Here is a 20,400-nt window from a genome sequence, read left to right as displayed (position 1 = left end):
TCCCTTTGCTCTCTGGTTCAGCAAGTTCCTCACATTGGAGAAACTGGCAGCTGGAGGGGAGCTGCCCGGCTAGCATCACTCGGGAGGACATCGGCTGAGACGGGGCTTCAGATCCCTTAACCCTTCAAAGGCTGCTTGTGCCTTTCCACACCACTGTTCCCAGTGATTCCTTCCCAAGTTCCCAGGCTGGCCAGAGGCCAGTGGGTGGTTCATGCTCAGAAGGCTCTGAGCCGCCTGGCCTCCGTGTGGGGTGGACTGCAGTGGTAGAAACAGAGGGATATGCCATCTGCTTCTTGCAGATCAAGGTGGAGCCTGCATCAACCCTGCCATGACTTCAAGGTCCCATGTAAACATGGGCATACTGGTTCCTACCAAGCCCCAGACTGTGTGCTCTCTGAGCAGGGGATGGGAAAATACCAAGCGTCATCTCAGGACAGTTGCTCTGGACTTTGCACCTGTCAAAGCAGAGACATAGTACCCCTGCCCAGGCATCAGCAGCAACATCCCTGTTCTAGGGTCTCCTAGTCCTCACAGCATCTTGTCCTTTCATTTGTAACACACCCCAGACTTAGTGGCTTTAACCTGCCTCATCTCCCTTCGGAATAATGTGGACTTGTGCTGGTGACTTGTCCAGTGTCCATTTCAGGATAGGAACCCCAACTATCCTGTTCACTGTGGTCATCCCAGCACCCCAAACAGGCCCCGGACACAGTAGGTCCTCAATAAGTGTTAGTTAGTGAATGTGTACCTACTGTGTGTTCAACCTTGGGGAAGGTACAGTTAGAGAGAGGGAACAGCAGGGGCATCGCTGTCCTCTGGGACAGTCACATCTGTCTCTAGTAATGGCCTTAGTGTGGCCCTTGGGCTCCCCTGCCACCCTCTTCTGTGCTATTTATGTTGGAACAGAACAAATACTCATGTGAACCCTGGGTCTCCTGTTCTCTACGCCTCTAGATAATTATCTATCCCTTATTAAGCCCTTAATTATCCAAGCGGCTAATCAGGCTCCTGAATATAAGGGTTTCCTCGTCAAAGGTCTGGGAGCAGGGGGCAGTCAGCTGTAGGCCTTCCCCAAGCTTGACAAGGTAAGAACAGTCCCCCACCTGTGGCTCTTCCCTGAGTGACTCATCCACAGCTGTCATTTTACAAATGAGAAAGCTGAGGCTCCAGGAGGAGAAAGAACTTATCTGCACTTGTTCATAGGATGGGGGTAGGGCTCCCATCTAGGTCCTTGACCTCTGCCAGACACTCTTATCTCACAGGTAGCCCCTGAACACCTTCTTCAGACACATAAGGCTTGGGGTGTCCAACTGGGCAGCAGAGTCATCAGGCCTCTGTGGCTGCATCCAGGGGCTCAGGGAGAAGAGAAGGGAAGCTTGGAGCTGAGAGTTCATCTGGGCCTTAAGGGCGGGGGTGGGCAGCAGGGGTGGCGTGTCACGGTGGGTGGCTTTCTGTGTGGGTCCTAGGCGGCTCCTACTGGTTTTGAGGTCTTTGAAACTTGGTGGTGGTGGAGGTCAGGGCTGAAAGGAGCCCTTGAAGCGGGCAAATGGTAGATGGACGGAGGACAGGGGTTGTAAGGGAGGCAGAGCTCAGGCAAAAGTGCAACTAAAACCAGCATCCTGTTATCTTCATGTCTCCTGGATGGCCTTCTTCTATAACGGTGAAAACTCTGAGCCACCAGTAAAGTGTGTGGTATTCACTCTGACCTGGGAATGGCAGCCTTCTGGAAGGGTTCTGTGCCTACCTGTGGGATGCATGAGATTGGGGGACACTTTTTAGAGTTCCTTTGTCCTTGCACAGAGCCTAGAGTGCCATCCATGAGAGACTTCTTGGGGCACATGCGTGTGATTCACAGGAGCTGCAGAATCCCTGGGCCCAGGTGGCAGGATGTTCCAGGAACGGGGTGCAATGGGTTTCACGTTTACTTAGGGACTGAAGGGCCTCTGCTCAGACTCTGCCTCGTCTCACTCTCTGGGTCCCAGGCTCCTTAGCAACCCCCTGATCACACTGACATCCTAACTTTTCTCGCCAACTTGCTCTCCAGATTTTCAGATGACCTTGCAGCAATGCACCATAAGCAAGAGCTAGATGAATGAATGGATGAATAAATGAATGAGTGTTTGAAATAATGGGTGAGTGAAGAAATGAATGAACAGATGAGTGGACAGATTAATGAATGGATGAATGGATAGATGAGTGAATGAATGGGCACACTAATGTATAAGTGAGTGAGTGACTAGACAGAGGAGTGAATGGAGGAATGAGGGAAGAGATGAATGGCTAGATAAACAAGTGTATGAATGAGTGAATGAATGAATGAATGAATGAATATATGCTTACACCTGGGCTGGTATGCCTAGCAGAGGTTTGCTTGGGGGTCATGAAAGCTGTAGCTTGAGTGTGTTGTAGTGAGTCCTGAAGGCACTCCCTTCTCCAGGCAGACACAGGCCGGCTGTGTGGCCCCTCCTTGATTCCTTTCAGTTAAAGCTCAATCCAGAACCACATACTTGGCCCCGGCTGGGAGAACTTCTGGAGTGGGTAAGTAGAGAGCGGGACTCCTGGAGAACACCGAGTGACAAGATAGGAGGTCATTACTCAGTGTGCAATTCCTTGGCTATGAGGCCTCTTATGTCTCTCAGTTTCCCTATTGGCAAGACTATGTCTCAGGGGATCTCTAGTTCTCCAAGAACCACCAGGTGTGTGGTGGTATCAGCTTTGGCTGGGAACGGAAGCCTTCTTGAAGGGCTATGTGCCCACCTGTGACATGGGTGAAATCGATTGGAGGACACTCTTCAGAGTTCCTTTGTCCTTGCTAGAAAAGGGGACCTCCAGTTCCTCAGGGGCTGAATTGGGCTCTGGGTTGCAGAGGTAAGTGAGGTTGGGCTGGAGCAAGTGAGAGGCCTGGTGGCCATGTACGTTATGCAGGGTGAACTTGGTAGAGATGTGTGGGGATTTCCTTGTGGGTTTAGCACTGTGAGCACTTGACCTCCTGTGGGCACTGAGCTGTACTCGAACACATAAAAATCCGCAGCTGACCTGCCCATTGCTTATATGTTCTATGCCCATAGGAAAAGGGAATTTGGGGAGACTACACTCCCTGAAGTAACTCTGGGCCTTCTACACAGGTGGAGGCATGCTGTGGAGTCTGTGCCTGGTCCTCGGTGGCTTTCTGACTGGCACTCAAGCTGACCCTGGGGCTCTTCTGAGGTTGGGCATGGACATTATGAACCATGGTGAGTCACTTGGCCCTGGTCTGGAGGCAGGGGGACATGGGGCAGGTAATAGGTAGAGATTTCTCAAGATTGCTGGGCTTGAACATCTATGATTTGCAAAGTCAGTTTAGTTGCAATGAGCTACTCCTAGCATTCCATTCTACAGAAGGGGAAGTGGAGGCCCAGAGAAAATGAGCCAACTTCCCATGTTTCCTCAAGTTAGATATAGAATCATACATACTATTCCCTTTCAGTTTCTTTTTTGCTCTAATGGAAGGGGCTGGTGCCATGTGTGGGCTGTGGAGCTGACAGGTATGGGTCAAATCCCAGCTCTGTCAACTTGCTGTGTGACCCCAGGCAAGTCCGGTGCCTTGTGTGTGTTCTTTGTGTATTTGTAATGTAGAGAAATACAAACAAGGTGTCAAATTCTGCTATGTGAGGTAACCTTGTGTATCGGGACTCATTTTCCACCCTGTGCCCAGCTCCATGAAACAGTTGAGTTCAGGTCAAGGCTGGCTTATTCAGTATCTACTCCCTCTCTGAAAAGTAGCCTGTGGTTCTGTTGAAGGGGTTTCTAACAGGATATCCTCTGAGGTTTGGAACCCTCAATTTTGGGGACCAGCGTCCAGAAGAGGGCTCTGGCCACCCACTATGCTGCCCTTCCAGGTTTCCATGCATTTACTCCTCACCCTTTACCTGGGCTTCGCACTCCCCTCTCAATGCTCTTATCTGTGCTTGCTCTGTGCCCTGCCCCTCCTCATCCTTCTTCCTCTCTTCCTCTCTCTCCTCACTTAGCCCTTCTCTAATGCTCCCAGCCCCAGCCCCCACTGTCTCATGCACCCCTTCCCTGGCTGACCTGCCTCTTTCTCATCTTTGCCCTCCTCATGCTCTCTGCCTGACCTGCTTTGCTGAGTCTCTTCCCTTCTAGTGAGAATGCCCGTTCTTCCGCCTGTTCTTCCTCCAAGGAAGGGGTGATGTCTGCCACCTCCTTCTGGCAGTTGTCCCCTTCCTGCCTGAACTCTTCATGTGGTTCTTGAGCTTCTCTTTGATGGCAGTTGTCACTGTCACTTCCCACTAGGCTGAGAAAGGTCAGGAGCTGGGCCTGTGGCATATCTCTGGTCTACTGCTTTGTTGGGCACAGTGTCTAGAAGTAGCCATAAGTGGCCAGGATGCCAGAGAGATTGTTGAAGGACAGAAGAACAGTAGAACTAAGAGTCGGTTGGCACCCTTTCCCCTCCAGAGGTCCAGACTGCCATGGAGGAGAGCCACATCCTGGAGAAGATGGCTGCTGAGGCTAGCAACCCACAGCCAGGGGCAAAGGCCATTAAGGGCCTCAGCAAGTAAGCAGGGGTCAGAGGCACAGGGAGGATGAGGCATGAGGGGCACTTGGTTCAGGCAAACTTTTCTCCTGCATTATCCTGGGATTCCTCAGGCTACTATGGGAAACACTCCTGCCCAGAGTCATTTACCAAAGGAAGTGAGCTCACTGAATATGCATGAAGTTAAATGGAGAAACAATTTTTCAAATGGTAGAGCTGGAAAGGTGTCTATAGTCATCCAGTAAAGGAGGAACAGGGAACAGGCTCCCTGCTAACACTGTTGTGGCTGTCAGGGCCGCCTGATCTTAGGGTTCAGAGGCACTATCTGGATTTAGAAGGATAGAATAGATTAGCAATGTTAATTAGCTCAGACAGGAAGGTGGGTATATATGTGCCTCTCAATTCTCCGATAATCCTGATTCTCAAATGATGTTTCTGAGCTAGAGGTGGCTGTGTCTCTAAGGGGGGATATTTGGCAATGCCCAGAGACACGTTTGGTTGTCTCAGTTTGCAAAGGGGAGGGCGAGCACTGTTAGTATACATGAGTTTGGTTCTATGTTGCTGGTACTAAGCTCCAAATATCAAAGGTGACACTGTTGAGAAACCTAGATTCAACCCAAATTTTCTAACCCTTTGTTGGAGAAATCGAGGCAAAGAGGGAAAGAGTATAGCCCAAGGTCACACAGAGTCAGCCATGTGTCTCACCTCGCATGTGAGGGTTTTCTGTACACAGATTGTTTCATGTCCAAGCCATTGGTTCACATGTCAGAAGGCCCTAGTGGATTGGTCTAGAAGTTTGCTCAGGCCTCCCAGGGAGGTGGTGGAAAAACATGTTGAGAGCTTGGCTCTTGCTTCTCAGTTCTTATCACTGTACAATGTGTGTCCCCTCCCAGTATGAAAGTAAAGGATGTCCTGGAACCTGTTATCACATTGAACTTTGCACCTGGAGTGGGCATCTTCCAGTGTGTGTCCACAGGCATGACCATCACTGGCAAGAGGTTGGTGTGGGAGTTGGGGGAGGAGACTGTCCCCTTGTCTCACCCTTCCATATATATTCACTGAGTACTGGCTGTTCATTGTGCTGGGATCTGAGGTGACTGTAGGCTTGGGTTTTGGGTTGACAAGAGCTAGATGAAGCAGAGGCTCAGGCTGAAGGGGATTGGACTGAGCAGCTGGAGAAAGCTCAGGGAGAGTCTGGGGAGGAAATTACAGCTGAGCAGTGTAAGAGTTCATTGACGTAATGGGAGTGGAAAGGTTGGTTGGTTGTGTGGATGTGAGCAGGCCCCATTCCGGTTTTTCAGCATGTGGGGGTAGATCCTGCCCTCTGCCTTCTCAGATTCTGAGGTTATGAGCAAAGAGAGTGGGGATAGATGCCTCAGTAGTAGAGATACCCAGAGTGTGACCTCCTTGGCCTTCCAGCTTCACAGGAGGGAACATGGAGATCAACGTGGTCCTCAATATCACAGCCACCGATCGGCTTCTGCAAGATGAGGAGACAGGCACCCCCATGTTCAGGAGTGAGGGCTGTGAGGTCATCCTGGTCAGCGTGAAAACAAATCTGCCTAACAAGTAAGGGGTCCTGTGGGAGATGGTGGTCCTCGCTGTCTTTCCCCATCATTCCTCTTCCTGAGCCACTGAACTCGTATAACCCCGTCCCTTTGTGTTCTGTCCAATTTGGTGTCACTGATGCAATGTTCACCTGGTCCCCCATGTCTGTGTCTCAGCAAGGCCATCAACAAGTTTGTGGACAGTACCCTGCGCAAAGTCCTCCCTGGCCTGGTGAGTGGCCCTGAGCAAGCTTTCATCCCTTCTTGGTGGGACTGCTGTGGTAGTCAGTGATCTTGATGTGTTGATAGTGTCTGAGAGTGGTTCAGAGTCTGGCTGGCTCAGGAGGAAGAAGCACAATGATCATCTAGTGATGTCTGCACAGGCATAAGCATAGGCAGCACAGCACGTGTGTTCAACACTGCCCAGATTGGCAATCCAAGGACACGGATCCTTGGTAATTTTGCACACTGTAAAATCATTTGGATTCTAATCCAGGCTCTGGTGTTGATAGTCTCATGACTTGGGCCTCCTGCCCCCTGCCTCCTGCCCCCTGCCTCCTTGACACCTGTTGGGGTTCTTAAGATTCCCTATGGAATACTGTGGAGTCTCCTTGAGTATATAACCCACTTAGGCTGGTGCCTTCTTTGCCGGCAGATGTGTCCAGCCATTGATGCTGTCCTGGTGTATGTGAACAAGAAATGGATCAAGTTGGCTGGTGAGGACATCCCTCTTCCACACAGAATGTCAGAGTAGTTCAATTTCAGTGGCATGCTTTCCACTCACATGGCTGCTTCCAGCCTGTCTCCAGGGCAAGAAGAGGGCTGAGGTCATGGTGTTTCCCACTATCTAGATGAGAAGCCTGAAACTCCAAGGGGTGCCTGGGTCCTTTTTATCCATCTGAATTCCATGGCAGCCACTCTCTGTATACAACCACAGACCTCATGATACATGGGCATTCCTGAGTCCTTTGCTGAAGAGGTCTGCTGTCTTTCATTAGGGGTCCACAGAGACCCCAGGGTGTGAAAAGGAAACTCCTAATGGCTGGACCTGAAGTCCCCTCCCTGTCTTCTGAGTGTCCTCAGCTGTGGGGTCTTGGAGGAGTCACTTCACTTCCCCCAGCCAGCATTTGCTCACGCGTGGGCAGTCTGTAATTCCCATCTCATATGTATTACCATTGTTGCGAGGGCTCGGGTGAATGCCGAAGTCTGGGCCAGCAGAACAACAGATTACCAGGACCTATGCCACTTCTCAGGCCACACAGAGGGACAGGCAAGCTCAGGAGCAGTGGCCACTTCTGGCTTTTTTAGCGACCAGATGGGCTGGTGCCCTTCTGAGTGGGACCTCTTCTCCACAGACCCCATGCCTGTGGGCCAGACGGGCACTGTCAAATATGCTCTGACATCCCCGCCATCCACGACAGCTGGTCACATCCAGGTGGACTTTAGTGTAAGTAGCGAGGGTCCCCAGGGCACTGAGCTCAGGCTTGGCCGGGAGGTGGTTGGCAGGATCCTCACTATGAGGACCCTAACTCTGCTTGAGAAGAGGCTGCCGGGGCTGGTGGCTTCGGTCTGTTGCAGGACTACGTGTGTCTTTCAGAGAATGGCTACGCCTTGCCACTGTATAGATCGGGTCACTGAGATTGGGAAGAGACCAGGTTTAAAGGGGCTTCTGCAGTGAGTTAGGGGCAGAGTTCAGTCCTCACTTACATGAGCAAGCCCCAGGTGACAGAAGATGTAGATGAAAAGGCTAGGAAGTCCCAGCCCTCACTGTGGCCTTCTACCTGCCATGCTGGGGCTGTTCTCCTCGCTTGAATGATGTGGTAGGGCTCATAGCACAGTCTGCAAAAATGGCCAGAGTCAGAGCCACTAAGGTGACTCTTAGGAGAAACTGCCAGGAACCTAATGGCTGATGTTCTTGTCCTCTCAATCCACACCCCTCCCCCACCTGCAACCTGCTCTGCTCTATGTCTTGCTGGCTCAAGGTCTGACTTGAGCCTCAGTGGGTGGAGAACCAAGCCTGCCCTGCCTTCATTTCCCTACGGCTGAGTGTACTTTCTATTGTATCCTAGCCTGTGGTACAGCCTCAGGAAGGCCAACTCATCCAGCTTGCCGCTGATGGGTCAGCCCCAGAGTTCCCCGAGGGCCCAGCTAAGGACTCTCAGCTGCTGCTCTCCGCCACCTTCCTCACAGCTGAGCTGGCCCTTCTTCAGAAGTCCTTGGAAGTGAACCTCAAGGACAAGAGGGTGAGCTGTCACCACACCCCCGCCTGCCTGGGGCACCTGGGCCTGGTCCGGGACTCAGATGCAGAACTGCCACTGGAGATGTGGGGCTGCTTGCAGGCTCAACGTCAGTTACTCCTCCCATTCACTCCTCTGTCCATGTGACCAGTGTCTAGTCATGTGAATATCAGACTTCCAATACCATTTAGTGGTCCACCTACATTCTTCTTTTCTTCCAAGTTAAAAAAACTGTACACGTGGATGTCAGAAGACATATTTCTGAAGTTGGTTCTCTCCTCCCACTGGGCATTCCAGGGCCTGCGATCAGGTCAAGGCTTGTGCGCCATTTTACTCCCTGAGCCATCTCCATCTACCTCAGGCCCTTGCAACCATTGCTTTCCTTTTACCTGAACCATCACCTATACACTGTGTCTTCATAACCTGGTTCAGTCCCCCCTCCCTCCACCAGCCTCACATTCTTTTGTCCCTTCATCTCCTTGTCAGCACAGGCTGGTGGGTAAGTGTACCTCTCTGCCATCATTGACACGTCTGGCCATTGTCCTTTCTGCCACTCACGGGTTCACCCAGCCAGGATCCGTCCTACCCACCTGTGCATCCTCCCCTCCTCCAGTGCACCATCTTACCACCCACCCTCCTACCAGCCACTCACCTTCCCAGTGGTCACCGATCCATTTTCTTCCTAGGCACCATCTGGTTTCTCCTCAGCAACTCACTCCACTTCACAGTCATCCCCACAGGTGTTTTTCACCACACTTCCATCTGCGTATCTACCCATCCTCCCCGTTTCCTCACGCATCTGGTTTTCTGTCCCCCTCCCCCCATTTATCTACCTGTCTATAAACTTACTTTACCATCCATCACACCTGGCCATTTCCCCATCAATCTTCCTGGTTTTCCATTCAACCTTTTCTAAGCATTTGACCTTGGTCAGGAGCCATGGGCACTGGGGTGTGTAAAATATGGTTGGGCAATGGAGGGGCCTCCCCTAGCTGAGCAGAGTTGTGCGTTCAGGTGAAGGGAGACTCGGAGGCAGAGAGGTGGATGCTGGGATAACTGGCTTTTACACAGTGCCCACTTTGACTTTGGTTTGTAGGTTGGTAAGCTGCCACAAACCACTAGGACACTGGCTGGCTTCATCCCACAGGTGAGTGCCACAGTCACTTGTGACTTCCTTTCAGGCAGAGGGATCTGACTTGGGATGTGGAGACAGGCCACCCTCTTCACAGAGGACTCTTTGGATCTGGCCTAGAGACAGCTCAGCCCTAGTGTCTGTGAGCCCTGTATCCAGCACAAAAACAGCCCAAGTCCGTGTTTCGCCCCTTTCATTTCCTAAGAGACACAGCCAGGCATTGGCACACTGGACCTCTGGCAGAAACCAGCCACTTTCTGAGACATCCTCTGATTGAAATCCAAGGGCTGGCTCTGAGACTGTGCCTCGGTCTTTGCAGGTGGCCAAGACATACCACAAACCCAAACCTTTGTTGATCAAGGTGAAGATAAACAAACCCCCTAAGGTTACCATGGAGGCCGGAAAGAGCCGGATGCACCTCCATGGCGGCCTGGAGATGTTTGCAGCACGTAGACATGGCAGGCACCCGAAGTCACTCTTTCGCCTGGAGACTGTGAGTGGGGACCATCCGTAGTCACTCTCACCTTGGAGACACATCAGGCTAGAGGGTGCTAGGATTTTAGTTGTGAGTCAAGACACAAAGACCTGACCTACCGTATGATGAGTTATTTTCTCCTCTCTCCCTCTGATACTCCCCAGCCCCCAAGGATGGTAAATTCTGCTGCAGAACTGTGGAAGCCCAAAGAAACCACACAGTCAGCCCTGACTGAGACAGCCGAAGGTTTAGCACTAGCTATGCAAGGGAGGAGCTGATGCTGAGGAGCTTGGGAATACCCTGAGCACAGGGCAAAGGCCCAGAACAGTTAAGACCATGTGCAGACATTAACCACGGGACAGGTGCTTATGAAAGATCATGTTGATCCAGGAGAAAGAGAGACAAGGATCCTGGGCTAGGGGTATGGAGAGGCTCCTGGGCTCAGTCCCAGGATAGGAAGGGAAGTAGAACAATAGAAGACCCATTACCGTCACTGCTCTCTCCCCCATGCCAGCACATTGGACTGGAAATCCACTACTCAGTGCATGAGAACCGGCTGCAGATGGCCACCTCTCTGGACAGGTAGGAGCTTTTGGTCCCACGATGGCATCCCTGTAGTAGCCCTGGCTCTATTTCTAAGAACACACCCTTCTATCTCTTCACACCATCTACAACACAGACTGATGGATACGTACATTTCTATGCCACCACCACCATAGACCTATGGCCATGGTCTTCTTTTTCTCTCATCCATTCCAGTGACAGCTCTTGGATCCCAATTTCAGGTTCTCACTCAGATCCATCTGGGTTCTTACCTAAATCCACTCACTACGGTCCACACTACCAGGCTGCTCTGGCCATTTAGCCCGCTCTAGATCCCCAAGGCTGAACACTGCCTTCATGGTCTTAAATTTTAGCTTGGCACTCAGAGCCTTTCTCAAATCTTCTGCCCTTACCCTTCCACTATGCCTTCCACTGTGGATTTGGTTTTGGACCTTGGTCTTCCCCATAGTCCTTTGTCATTTCTTCCAAATGAGTCAAGGCCCAGCTCTAATGCTACATCCTCCAGGGCATCCTTAGCTCTATGTGCTTCCCCTGGTGAAGGACAAGGCATGTATTTTACTTCCATATCCTGTTTTATTCCTCTGTTTTATTCACTCCGGGGGGAAGGACACCTGGTTACACTCAGCCTCGCTGATATCTGTACTTGTCTCAGGAATTCATCTGGCTTGGTTTATGTCAGGATTCTTTCAGTGGTAAGAGGCAGAGTTTCAGGTGGAACTACATTACAGCCCAAGAGGGAAACTTTTGGCCCATGTGACATAAAGCTGTGTGTCTGCTTCAGGTGTGGTGGGATCGGGCCCACAAAGTTCTCAATATTCTGGCTTCCTTCTTCTCTTTCTCTGATGAGCTCTTTGCTGGTTAGATTCTCAGGAAGCTCCTCCTCACTAGGTAGTAAAGGGACCCAAGAACTACCCTGGTCCAGTAGTTTTTATAGTCACCAAGGCTTTGGAATCTAGTTTGGGTCACGTGGGCAAGGCTAGACCAATCATACTTACCAAGAGATAGACTGTTTGCATGACTTGGTCCTGGGCTGTTGTCTCTTTTGGGATTTGTTTGCCCATGTAGCTGAAGAGATCTGGGGTATGAACATGTAGAATCCAGATGACCATCCATGGCCTGTTCTGGTGCTGGTGTCTGTTAGTGTCTCCTGGGAGCTGTATCAGAGAGGGCAAGGGAAAGACTCCTTCATGTCCTTCAAGGATTTTAGTCTGGCCTTTTGGGTTGTCAATGGAGACATGATCGAGAACCCAGAGTTGGGAATAGCAGAATTCATGAGAGGTCATTCAGGAGGGGTCTCTGTGAAGACAGAGTGAGAGGTAACATCCTCTGGCTGCCAATGGGAAGCAGACTGCAGAAGGACACCTGTATGGGGTATAAAGTGAGGAGCTCCTTTCTCAGTAGCATTGACCATACTTCCTCTACCTCTTCCTTCTTCACAGTCTACTGAGTCTGTCCCGGGAATCTTCTTCAATTGGCGATTTCCATGTAAGTGTCCCAAGTGCTTTTGCTTGGCCATCTGAAGGCAACACTGAGCCTACAGGGGACAGGCCCTACAATGGAGCCAGAGTAAGGAGAGCAAGGCACTCCTATGCTGTGGGCCTCCTGACACACCATCTGACCTTGGGGAAGACCCTTAACTTTTCTGAGTTCTTCTTCCCTTCCCCAGCTAGAATCTGGTCATCTCTATGGGTTGATTATAAAAGTATCACCATGGTAGTGACCTGAAGGGTCTTGATTGGCCAGGGTGTTATTTTTAATAGTCTCTAGCCTCAGGGTCCCCATCACAGCATCCAATCCAGTAGATAGTAATATGACATTAGAAAATACCTTATGTATACATGAGCTCTCCTGGAAGCCCATGATTAAGTGCAGCCATAACTCATACTCATGGGCCCAAAGAGCTGGTGGATGTATGGCCAATCCCAGATATGAGTTCTGTATCAGATCAGTAGTGCAGGACATGGTCCCCTCCTGACTCTTAGTGTGTCATGACTCAGTGCCCTATATGTCACCTGATAGGGATTAGGAGCAAGGCAGGGCCTAGACCCAGAACTGAGGCTGGCTGGACAAGCTGTTTGCTGTCCTTAATATCCCTTTTATTTTTATTTTTTGTGTTCCCTAGGCCTAGGTGAGGGTAGGCAGAGGAGGGGTGCTCAACTGTGTTGGGGTTTTCCCCCATCTGTCTCTTTCAGGAGTCAGAGTTAACTGGCTTTGTCACTGATTATCTCCAGAAGGCCTACATTCCTGTGGTGAACGGTGAGATTTCTTTGACAATTGGGATGCCCTTTACCAAAGGGGGCTTCCACCTCTGTGGTCCCAAAGCCCTGGGAGTAGATGACCAATGCCTAAACATCAAGGCCAATGCATTCTTAATGTCACCTTCTTGGAGGCAAGAGCTCATCTCGTCATTTGGGCTCTGATCCCCTGACATCCCACCCTGATGACCTGTGATAAACAAGGTGGGTAGGTGCTCTCTGCCTGTGTAGCCAGCAGACATCATGAATCGATCATGACATGAATTCCTACAGGAATCTCTCCCACCCATCTCTGCGCAGCCTCTTTATTATTTGCCAAGCAGCTGGGCTGAGATGACTTTCCCTCTCTTTCTTTCTCAGATGTTCTCCGTGTTGGGCTTCCGCTCCCAGACCTTCTGGCTATCAATTATAACCTGGCTGAGTTGGACATAGTAGAGGTGAGGGAGAGGCTGGGGGAAGCCATGTCAATGAACAATTTTAGACAATGGGTGATCAGCAAGAGCTGACCTCTGGCCAACAGGAGGGAGGAGGTGGGAGAAGGCAAATCCCTCAGCCCTGGAACAAGGGTCTTGCACAGAAGGATACTTCATCCTCTAGCCCTGCCACCATGATGTCTCTATGCCCACTCCCCTTTTCTGGGTTTAAATGGGGTTGAGAATCTGAACATCAGCCTCATAGAGCTGTCCTGATTTCCTGAGACAACGAACCCGGAGGCATATAGTAAGTGCTCAGTGAATACAAGTTTGTCATTGCATGTTGGGCTTTGAGCCTGGAGCGTTAAGTGGAAATTTCTCACATGCCTCTCTCTACTCTAGGAGGTTGTGGGGTGTATTCCTATTTGACAGTTGAATAAGTTAAGGCTCAGAGGGGCAAAGGAACTTTCCAGGTCACAAGGCCTTTGCTTATATAAGTGTTGCTTTCTGCCTCCCGGCCATGGCTGGTTCCCTCTGCTCCTGAGCCTGGATGATCCCCTTTGCCAAGACCCCCTTCACCAGCTCTTTTCCCCCATCAGAATGCCCTGGTGCTGGGCTTGAAGATGGAATGACCATGCAAGATGCTGCCAACTGCCTTCATCTGCCATCGTTCTGAAACAGCAGAGGAACCCAGATGTGAGCCAGATGGGCCTGGCCCTGCCACCAATGGTTGCTTCCTGTGACCAGGAGAAAGTCTGAGGTCTGGTAGGCCTCAGCAATAAACAGGAGGAAGACCCTTACACATACTCAGTGTTTCTGTCTTTTTTTGTAGCCAATGAACATGTGGTTTTGGGGCCTCTTTGATGAAACTTAGGGTCAGCTTGAGATCTGAGGTGCCACTGGCCCAGCCTTGGGGTGAGTTAGGCACACGCTGAGCGACTGCTTAGAGTTAATGTTCATGCTTTCCTTGCTCTGCTCATCCAGAACCTGTGGGAGAGACAAGTGAGGTCATCCCACTGTGTGGGGGACACATCAGGGCACAACAGGGATAACAGGTCACCCACTGCTTCAGCACTGTGGCCCAGGACTTTATGACCTGAAAATGTCTCTATTCATGTGAAGCATGTACCCCCAGGATTCTCTCCATGTCCCCTCTGTTAGTCCTTACAGCTGAGGAGGTGGCTGTCAGTATTTCACAGACAAGGAAGCTGAGGTTCAGAATGTCCTGATTGGCATATCACGGCACACCAGGGCACCCATCAGGGCACATCAGAGCACATCAGGGCATACTAGGGCATATCAGGGCACACCAGGACACATCAGGGAACATCAGAGCACATCAGAGCACATCAGGGCACACCAGGACACACCAGAACACATCAGGGCACACCAGGACACATCAGGGAACATCAGAGCACATCAGAGCACATCAGGGCACACCAGGACACACCAGAACACATCAGGGCACACAAGGAAACATCAGGGAACATCAGGGCACATCAGGGCACACTAGGGCACATCAGGGAACATCAGAGCACATCAGAGCATATCAGGACACATCAGGGCACACCAGGTCACACCAGGACACACCAGAACACATCAGGGCACACAAGGACACATCAGGACACGTCAGAGCACATCAGGGCATACTAGGGCATATCAGGGCACACCAGGGAACATCAGGGAACATCAGGGCCCACAAGGACACATCAGGGAACATCAGAGCACATCAGAGCATATCAGGGCACACCAGGGCACACCAAGTCACATCAGGGCACACTAGGGCACATCAGGGCACACTAGGGAACATCAGGGCACACCAGGTCACATCAGGGCACACTAGGGCACATCAGAGGCACATTAGAGCATACCAGGGCATATCAGGACACACCAGGACACACTAGAACACATCAGAATATACCATAGAAGGCTGAAATTGAAACTTGGGCTCCACAGCTAGTCTGCCTTGGCTCGACTCAATTCTGTCTCTGCCATGGGTTTTGGTTGAATCACGGCACCAATGGGAGCCTTGTTTTTCTCACCTGCGCCACAGATGATGCCAGCACCAATCCCAGCAGGCTGCAAAGCTTATATGAATGGCGCCAGAGGGAGTGCTTGGCCAGTATCTGGCATAAAAAATGCTAGCTCAAGTGGGGCTTTGAGGTCGCAAGGAAAGTGAGCAGGTATCTGTGGGCCAGGGTGTGGCTGGGCATCAAGCAAAGTATGAGGGTCTGGCTGGGTACTGAGGCTTCAGGATCTTGGGTCAGCATTAACATAGAAGGCCATGTGTAAGAGGGACCTGTGTGTCTGCAGTGTTTGCCTGTGTCTGCATGTAGGTACTCCCCCCCCCCACTCAGACACTGACACACAACCCCCCCAACTCAGTCACTGACACACAACCCCCCCACTCAGACACTGACACACAACCCCCCCCACTCAGCCACTGACACACAACCTTCCCCCCCACTCAGCCACTGACACACAACCTTCCCCTCCCACTCAGCCACTGACACACAACCTTCCCCCCACCCTCACTCAGCCACTGATACACAACCTTCCCCCCCCACTCAGCCACTGACACACAACCTTCCCCCCCACTCAGCCACTGACACACAACCTTCCCCTCCCACTCAGCCACTGACACACAACCTTCCCCCCCCACTCAGCCACTGACACACAACTTTCCCCCCCACTCAGCCACTGACACACAACCTTCCCCTCCCACTCAGCCACTGACACACAACCTTCCCCCCCCACTCAGCCACTGACACACAACTTTCCCCCCCACTCAGACACTGACACACAACCTTCCCCCCCCACTCAGCCACTGACACACAACCTTCCCCCCCCCACTCAGCCACTGACACACAACCTTCCCCCCACACTCAGACACTGACACACAACCTGGACAGCATGCTTCTGTACCTCTCCTCTGTCTCCCATCACTTTTCTTAGGATTGTGTGTGTGTGTGTGTGTGTATGGGCATGTGCCCTTCCTTCCTTCCTTCCTTCCTTTTTTTCCCTTTTTTGGTACTAGGGGTGGAACCCAGGGCCTCATACAAGCCAGACAAGTGCTCTATCACTGAGCAACATCCCTAACTCCATGATTTAAAAATTAACTCCTTTTAATCTAAATGCACATTTAAACATAGCTAAGTTAAATGTGTGTATTTTAAATTGATGCTGAAAATTAGTATAATCTAGTAGAGTGTAAAGATCATAAAAAAAAAAAAAACCAGCCACTTCTTTGAAAAATATGTGTGTTGGACATTTCCTATGACCTACTGTTGCTCAATCCTAGAGATCATCAGGGTGCTGGCTTAGTGTCTGTGAATCCATTCTCTGGTGTGTACATCTGTCACAACACTTGTGCCTGCATATGGCATCTCCATGTAGCAGTTGGGGACAGATGGGTCTGGGTGTGCTTAAGTTTGGCACAGGCAGGTCTGTGTGTATGCAGAGGCTGGCCAGGAGGCCAGTGTTTCTCAAGCCTGTGGGGCATAGCAGGTGGCCCTGATCCAGTTTGGCACTGATTCATACCACAAAGGAGGAAGGCCCGGATGCCAGGGCCTTGCCCTTGTCCTTCACTGCCACCTAATCCCCTCAGCCATCTTCCTCTGGGCTGTGGGACAATAGCAACCTTGAAGCAGTGCTGGCAGTCCTGATATCTAGTTAATCCATGGGTGGTGACACTTGACACGGGTTTGTCAGAGACTCCTCCCATGCTCTAACTGTCTCCGTGTGTCCAAGGATACACAGCCACTTACAGACTTACAGCCACCTTCCCAGGTCCGGTGTGCAAATGGGAAACCAGAGCTCAGTGCTGTTAGAGGGAACGCCTGGGTTCTACTGGGACCTTAGGCACAGCGTAGCCTCCGACACATGACAGTTCTTGTCTGGGTCTCTGTATTGTAGGACAAGGTCTGGATGCTGGCTGTGTGGTCAGACATTTCAGATTGGTTCTGAGAAGACTATAAACCCAGAAAGGGAACCCTGCCCTATGACCCTACTCCTGGGGGTATCTATGGAGATATCCTCTGCCCCTGGACTTTCTCACCTTCAAGACTCCCCAGCTCCAGCCAATGAAAGGGAGGCTTTGAGAAATGATGCAGCTTCCTTGAGGGCCCCCACATATATGTGAGGCTGGACTTGATCTCATCTGAGTCCCAGTTTCTTCCCTCCTCCCCTCTAAGCTCTGAGCACTGGATATATTGGTGTAAAGAAACTGAGGTGCAAGGTCCCAGAGTAGACAGGGAGCTGAGCTAGGTCTTCAATGCTGAGCGACAGCTACTAAGCTCCAGGGACCTGCCATGGTAGCCAGCCTCAGGAGACTGTGATGTACATCAAAGTCGCGTCCCACAGGTCCTGCCTCTCCACTCTGTCCACTGCTTGCTCAGTTGCCTCCTGGGATGTTACCATCACATGAGCCTCCAGCACTCTTGTCTCCCCCATTCCCTGATGTTCTTGTCCAGCACCAGTCTGCACGCAGTAGGAGCAATCACAGGAAGTGAGTCCATTGCAGAGGGTGAAAATGGCTCTGCAGGGAAGATCAGCCATGAAAGACAAACCCTTGGAACGAACAGGTGCCAATGCCAGGGAGGGAGTCTTTCACCTCCTCTGCCTTGACTCCTCCTGTGGTTCCCAGAACCATGCCTAGACCTGCACACCACCTTCCCTAATGTACAGGCTACAGCAGCTCCCTGCTCTCAGCCTGCTGGGTAAGGTCTGTGAAAAGTAGGGTCCAGACACAGCACTTTATTGCATTCCCTCCACAGACATGCCCACTCCCTGACCCCATGTGAAGCAGTAGGGGATGCCTGGGCTGCAAATAGAGATGTATTTTTGGGGCGGGGGGCACAGACCCGAGAGGAAAAAGAGAGTGAGCAAGCCAGAAACTAGCACTATCTTCCTGCCTTCCAAGAGGCTGGGCCAGGCAAGTCAGGATGGTGAGTGTGGAATGAGAGGACTCAGGGGTGTTGCTTCTCTTAGCGTTGCCTGACCCCAGAGTCACAGCAATCCTTGTGACATGTTGAATAGCGGTCATGAAAAGCAATAGTGCCTGTGCCCTTCTATAAGTGGTTTCCTGGATCCACACATTCCTTCATGTCCATGTAGTTCATTGGATGTGGGCAGTAACTTGGAGGTTGAGGCTGGACTATGATGGTCCATCTGCTTCCCTTTGGCTCCTGGTGGAGCAGGACATGATAATAGAATTAAGGTCACTGGGTCAGGATGGTACCAGACATGGTTGCACATGTAGAGATAATAGAATTAAGGTCACTGGGTCAGGGTTGGCACCAGATGTGGTTGCACATGCAGAGACTGCATAGTCAGGGAATGAGAGAGGGAGGTGCTGCTCCTTCTTTCTCCTTCAAAATGTCTTTGAGGCATTGTGGCTGTCAGGTTCTTGAGGGCATGGCACAGCAGCAATGGTGGCATTCACACACCTGAGCCGGGGTGAGGGACCATTGAACATGGCCACTCAGGAGAGGCTGTTGTGGTCAAGCAAAGTAGTCCCTCACTCGAAACAAGCTCGTGGACTCTGCTCTTAACCTTCACCCAAGAAATGGAAACCATGGGCACATGTCCATAGCAAGAGGTAAAACGATGTACATTGTAGTTTCATCCATAACAGGCTTACGGACAGAAGACGGAGCATCCGTGTGTGGTGTGGCCCTTGGCGGAAAAGCACCGCTCTTCACACGGCCACATGAAGCAGTTATGTGGGCACGGAGTGTGCAGGAGGAGGGAGCTCACAGACATGAGCATCACTGTGCTCCCCATCCACTATGTCAGGACAGTGGTCCATGACACATGGGCACCAGGGGACTTTGTGAGCATCAAGTTATTATTTCTATCAAAATACACACTTGGAGCCCAGGGTCCTTTCTGTTCAGATCCTGTATTTCAAGACACGTGGCCAAGGAACATCTTTCTCATCTCCCCGGAAGGCCCTGAAGGACACACCGCAGAATCACAGTGACCACCTGAGATGTCACAGGCTCTCAAACAGGAAGGCCCAGAGGATGGAGGTTAGCTCAGAGGTGGCACCTCATTCAGTTTAGAGCTCCAGAAGACTTCTTGGAGGAGGTGATGCTGGGACAGAAACCCGAGGAACTAGGTGCATATAAAACCCAGAGCCAGACAGGCTTGTGACTCACACCTGTGATCCAGACACTGGGTAGGTTGAGGCAGAATTGTCACAAGTTCCAGGTTAGCCTGGGCCACAGAGAGACCCTGTCTCAAAAGACAATGGAAAATAAACAGCCACAGTCCTTGGGTATACAGTGTGGTCTGGCAGTCCACTCCTCCACGATTTCTCCACTGGCCCCCCTGCTGCTGTGCACCCTGGGGCTCAGTATTGCTTTGTCTGCAATACTTTGTCTACCTCTTCCCAAGTACCCATCAGACTCCCGTTCATAACCTCTTTGGGGCAAGCTGATCTCATTCCCACTCAGGGCAAACTGACTACCATGTTAGTACCCCTAACAGCACTTACAGTCTTGTTTTATGGTCCTGGCTGCTCTCTCTCTCTCTCTCTCTCTCTCTCTCTCTCTCTCTCTCTCTCTCTCTCTCTCTCTCTCTCTCTCTGTGTGTGTGTGTGTGTTTGTGTTCCCTCCAGGGCTGTGTGCTGTGGGCTGACAGACTGTCATTGCTTAATATGCAAGTTTGTAGCATTGTAAGTGGATCTGGTAAGATATAAGAAAAGGAAGGAAAGTCCCTCATCACCATTGTTCTGCCCAGGACGCACTAAATGGGGGCATAATGGCTCTGTGTGTGATTAAATGAACCATACTATGAAGATTCATTTTATTTATTTATTTATTTTTGGTCATTTTAAATTTATGTCTGCTGAAACTGCCAAATGGTTTGGCGGCCCCTGGGAGCATGGTTGCTCTTCTATTCAGAGAGATTCTTTACATCTGGTAAACAATAGGCACCCACAAGTGTCCCTCAGCCATGAGGGGTGGTTGGCGCTGGTGACCCTTCCCCAAGTAGGCCTCACTTCCACTCCCCAGGGCTGGACTTCACTGTGCCAGGCTTGTGTCTGGATTAGAGATCAAGAGGGTCCAGTTGCTTAAGTAAGCTTCCTTCCCACCAGGCTTTTAGGACGGTGGGCAAGTGAATCAAGGTGAACCCTGTGGCACTGGAGACCTGAAGGGAGCTCCCTGGGTGTGCACAAACCTCACCCATCCCAGTTGTAGAGAGAGCCTGGCTCTGGGGCCCCTATGCATTTCTTCCAGCC

At 51.2% G+C, this 20,400-nt stretch overlaps 1 protein-coding gene across 1 annotated transcript; it reads left to right on the top strand.

The window, feature by feature from the left end:
* Positions 1 to 3,133: 3,133 nt before the first annotated feature.
* Positions 3,134 to 13,786, top strand: BPIFB6 (BPI fold containing family B member 6; the record flags this gene model as incomplete). The annotated part of the gene is made up of 15 exons (XM_080925007.1): positions 3,134 to 3,233; positions 4,453 to 4,552; positions 5,425 to 5,529; positions 5,951 to 6,100; positions 6,256 to 6,310; positions 6,734 to 6,794; positions 7,434 to 7,525; positions 8,148 to 8,321; positions 9,412 to 9,462; positions 9,767 to 9,940; positions 10,437 to 10,504; positions 11,926 to 11,971; positions 12,679 to 12,742; positions 13,102 to 13,178; positions 13,754 to 13,786. The coding sequence occupies 15 exons, from the start codon at positions 3,134 to 3,136 to the stop codon at positions 13,784 to 13,786; spliced, it is 1,350 nt and encodes a 449-aa protein (XP_080781133.1).
* Positions 13,787 to 20,400: the final 6,614 nt, after the last annotated feature.

This window comes from Micromys minutus (genome assembly GCF_963924665.1).
Source record: "Micromys minutus genome assembly, chromosome: 11".
NCBI classification, from domain to species: Eukaryota; Metazoa; Chordata; class Mammalia; order Rodentia; family Muridae; genus Micromys; species Micromys minutus.
The sequence above is the reverse complement of the archived record's forward strand: the minus strand, read 5'-3'. Positions and strand labels throughout refer to the sequence as shown.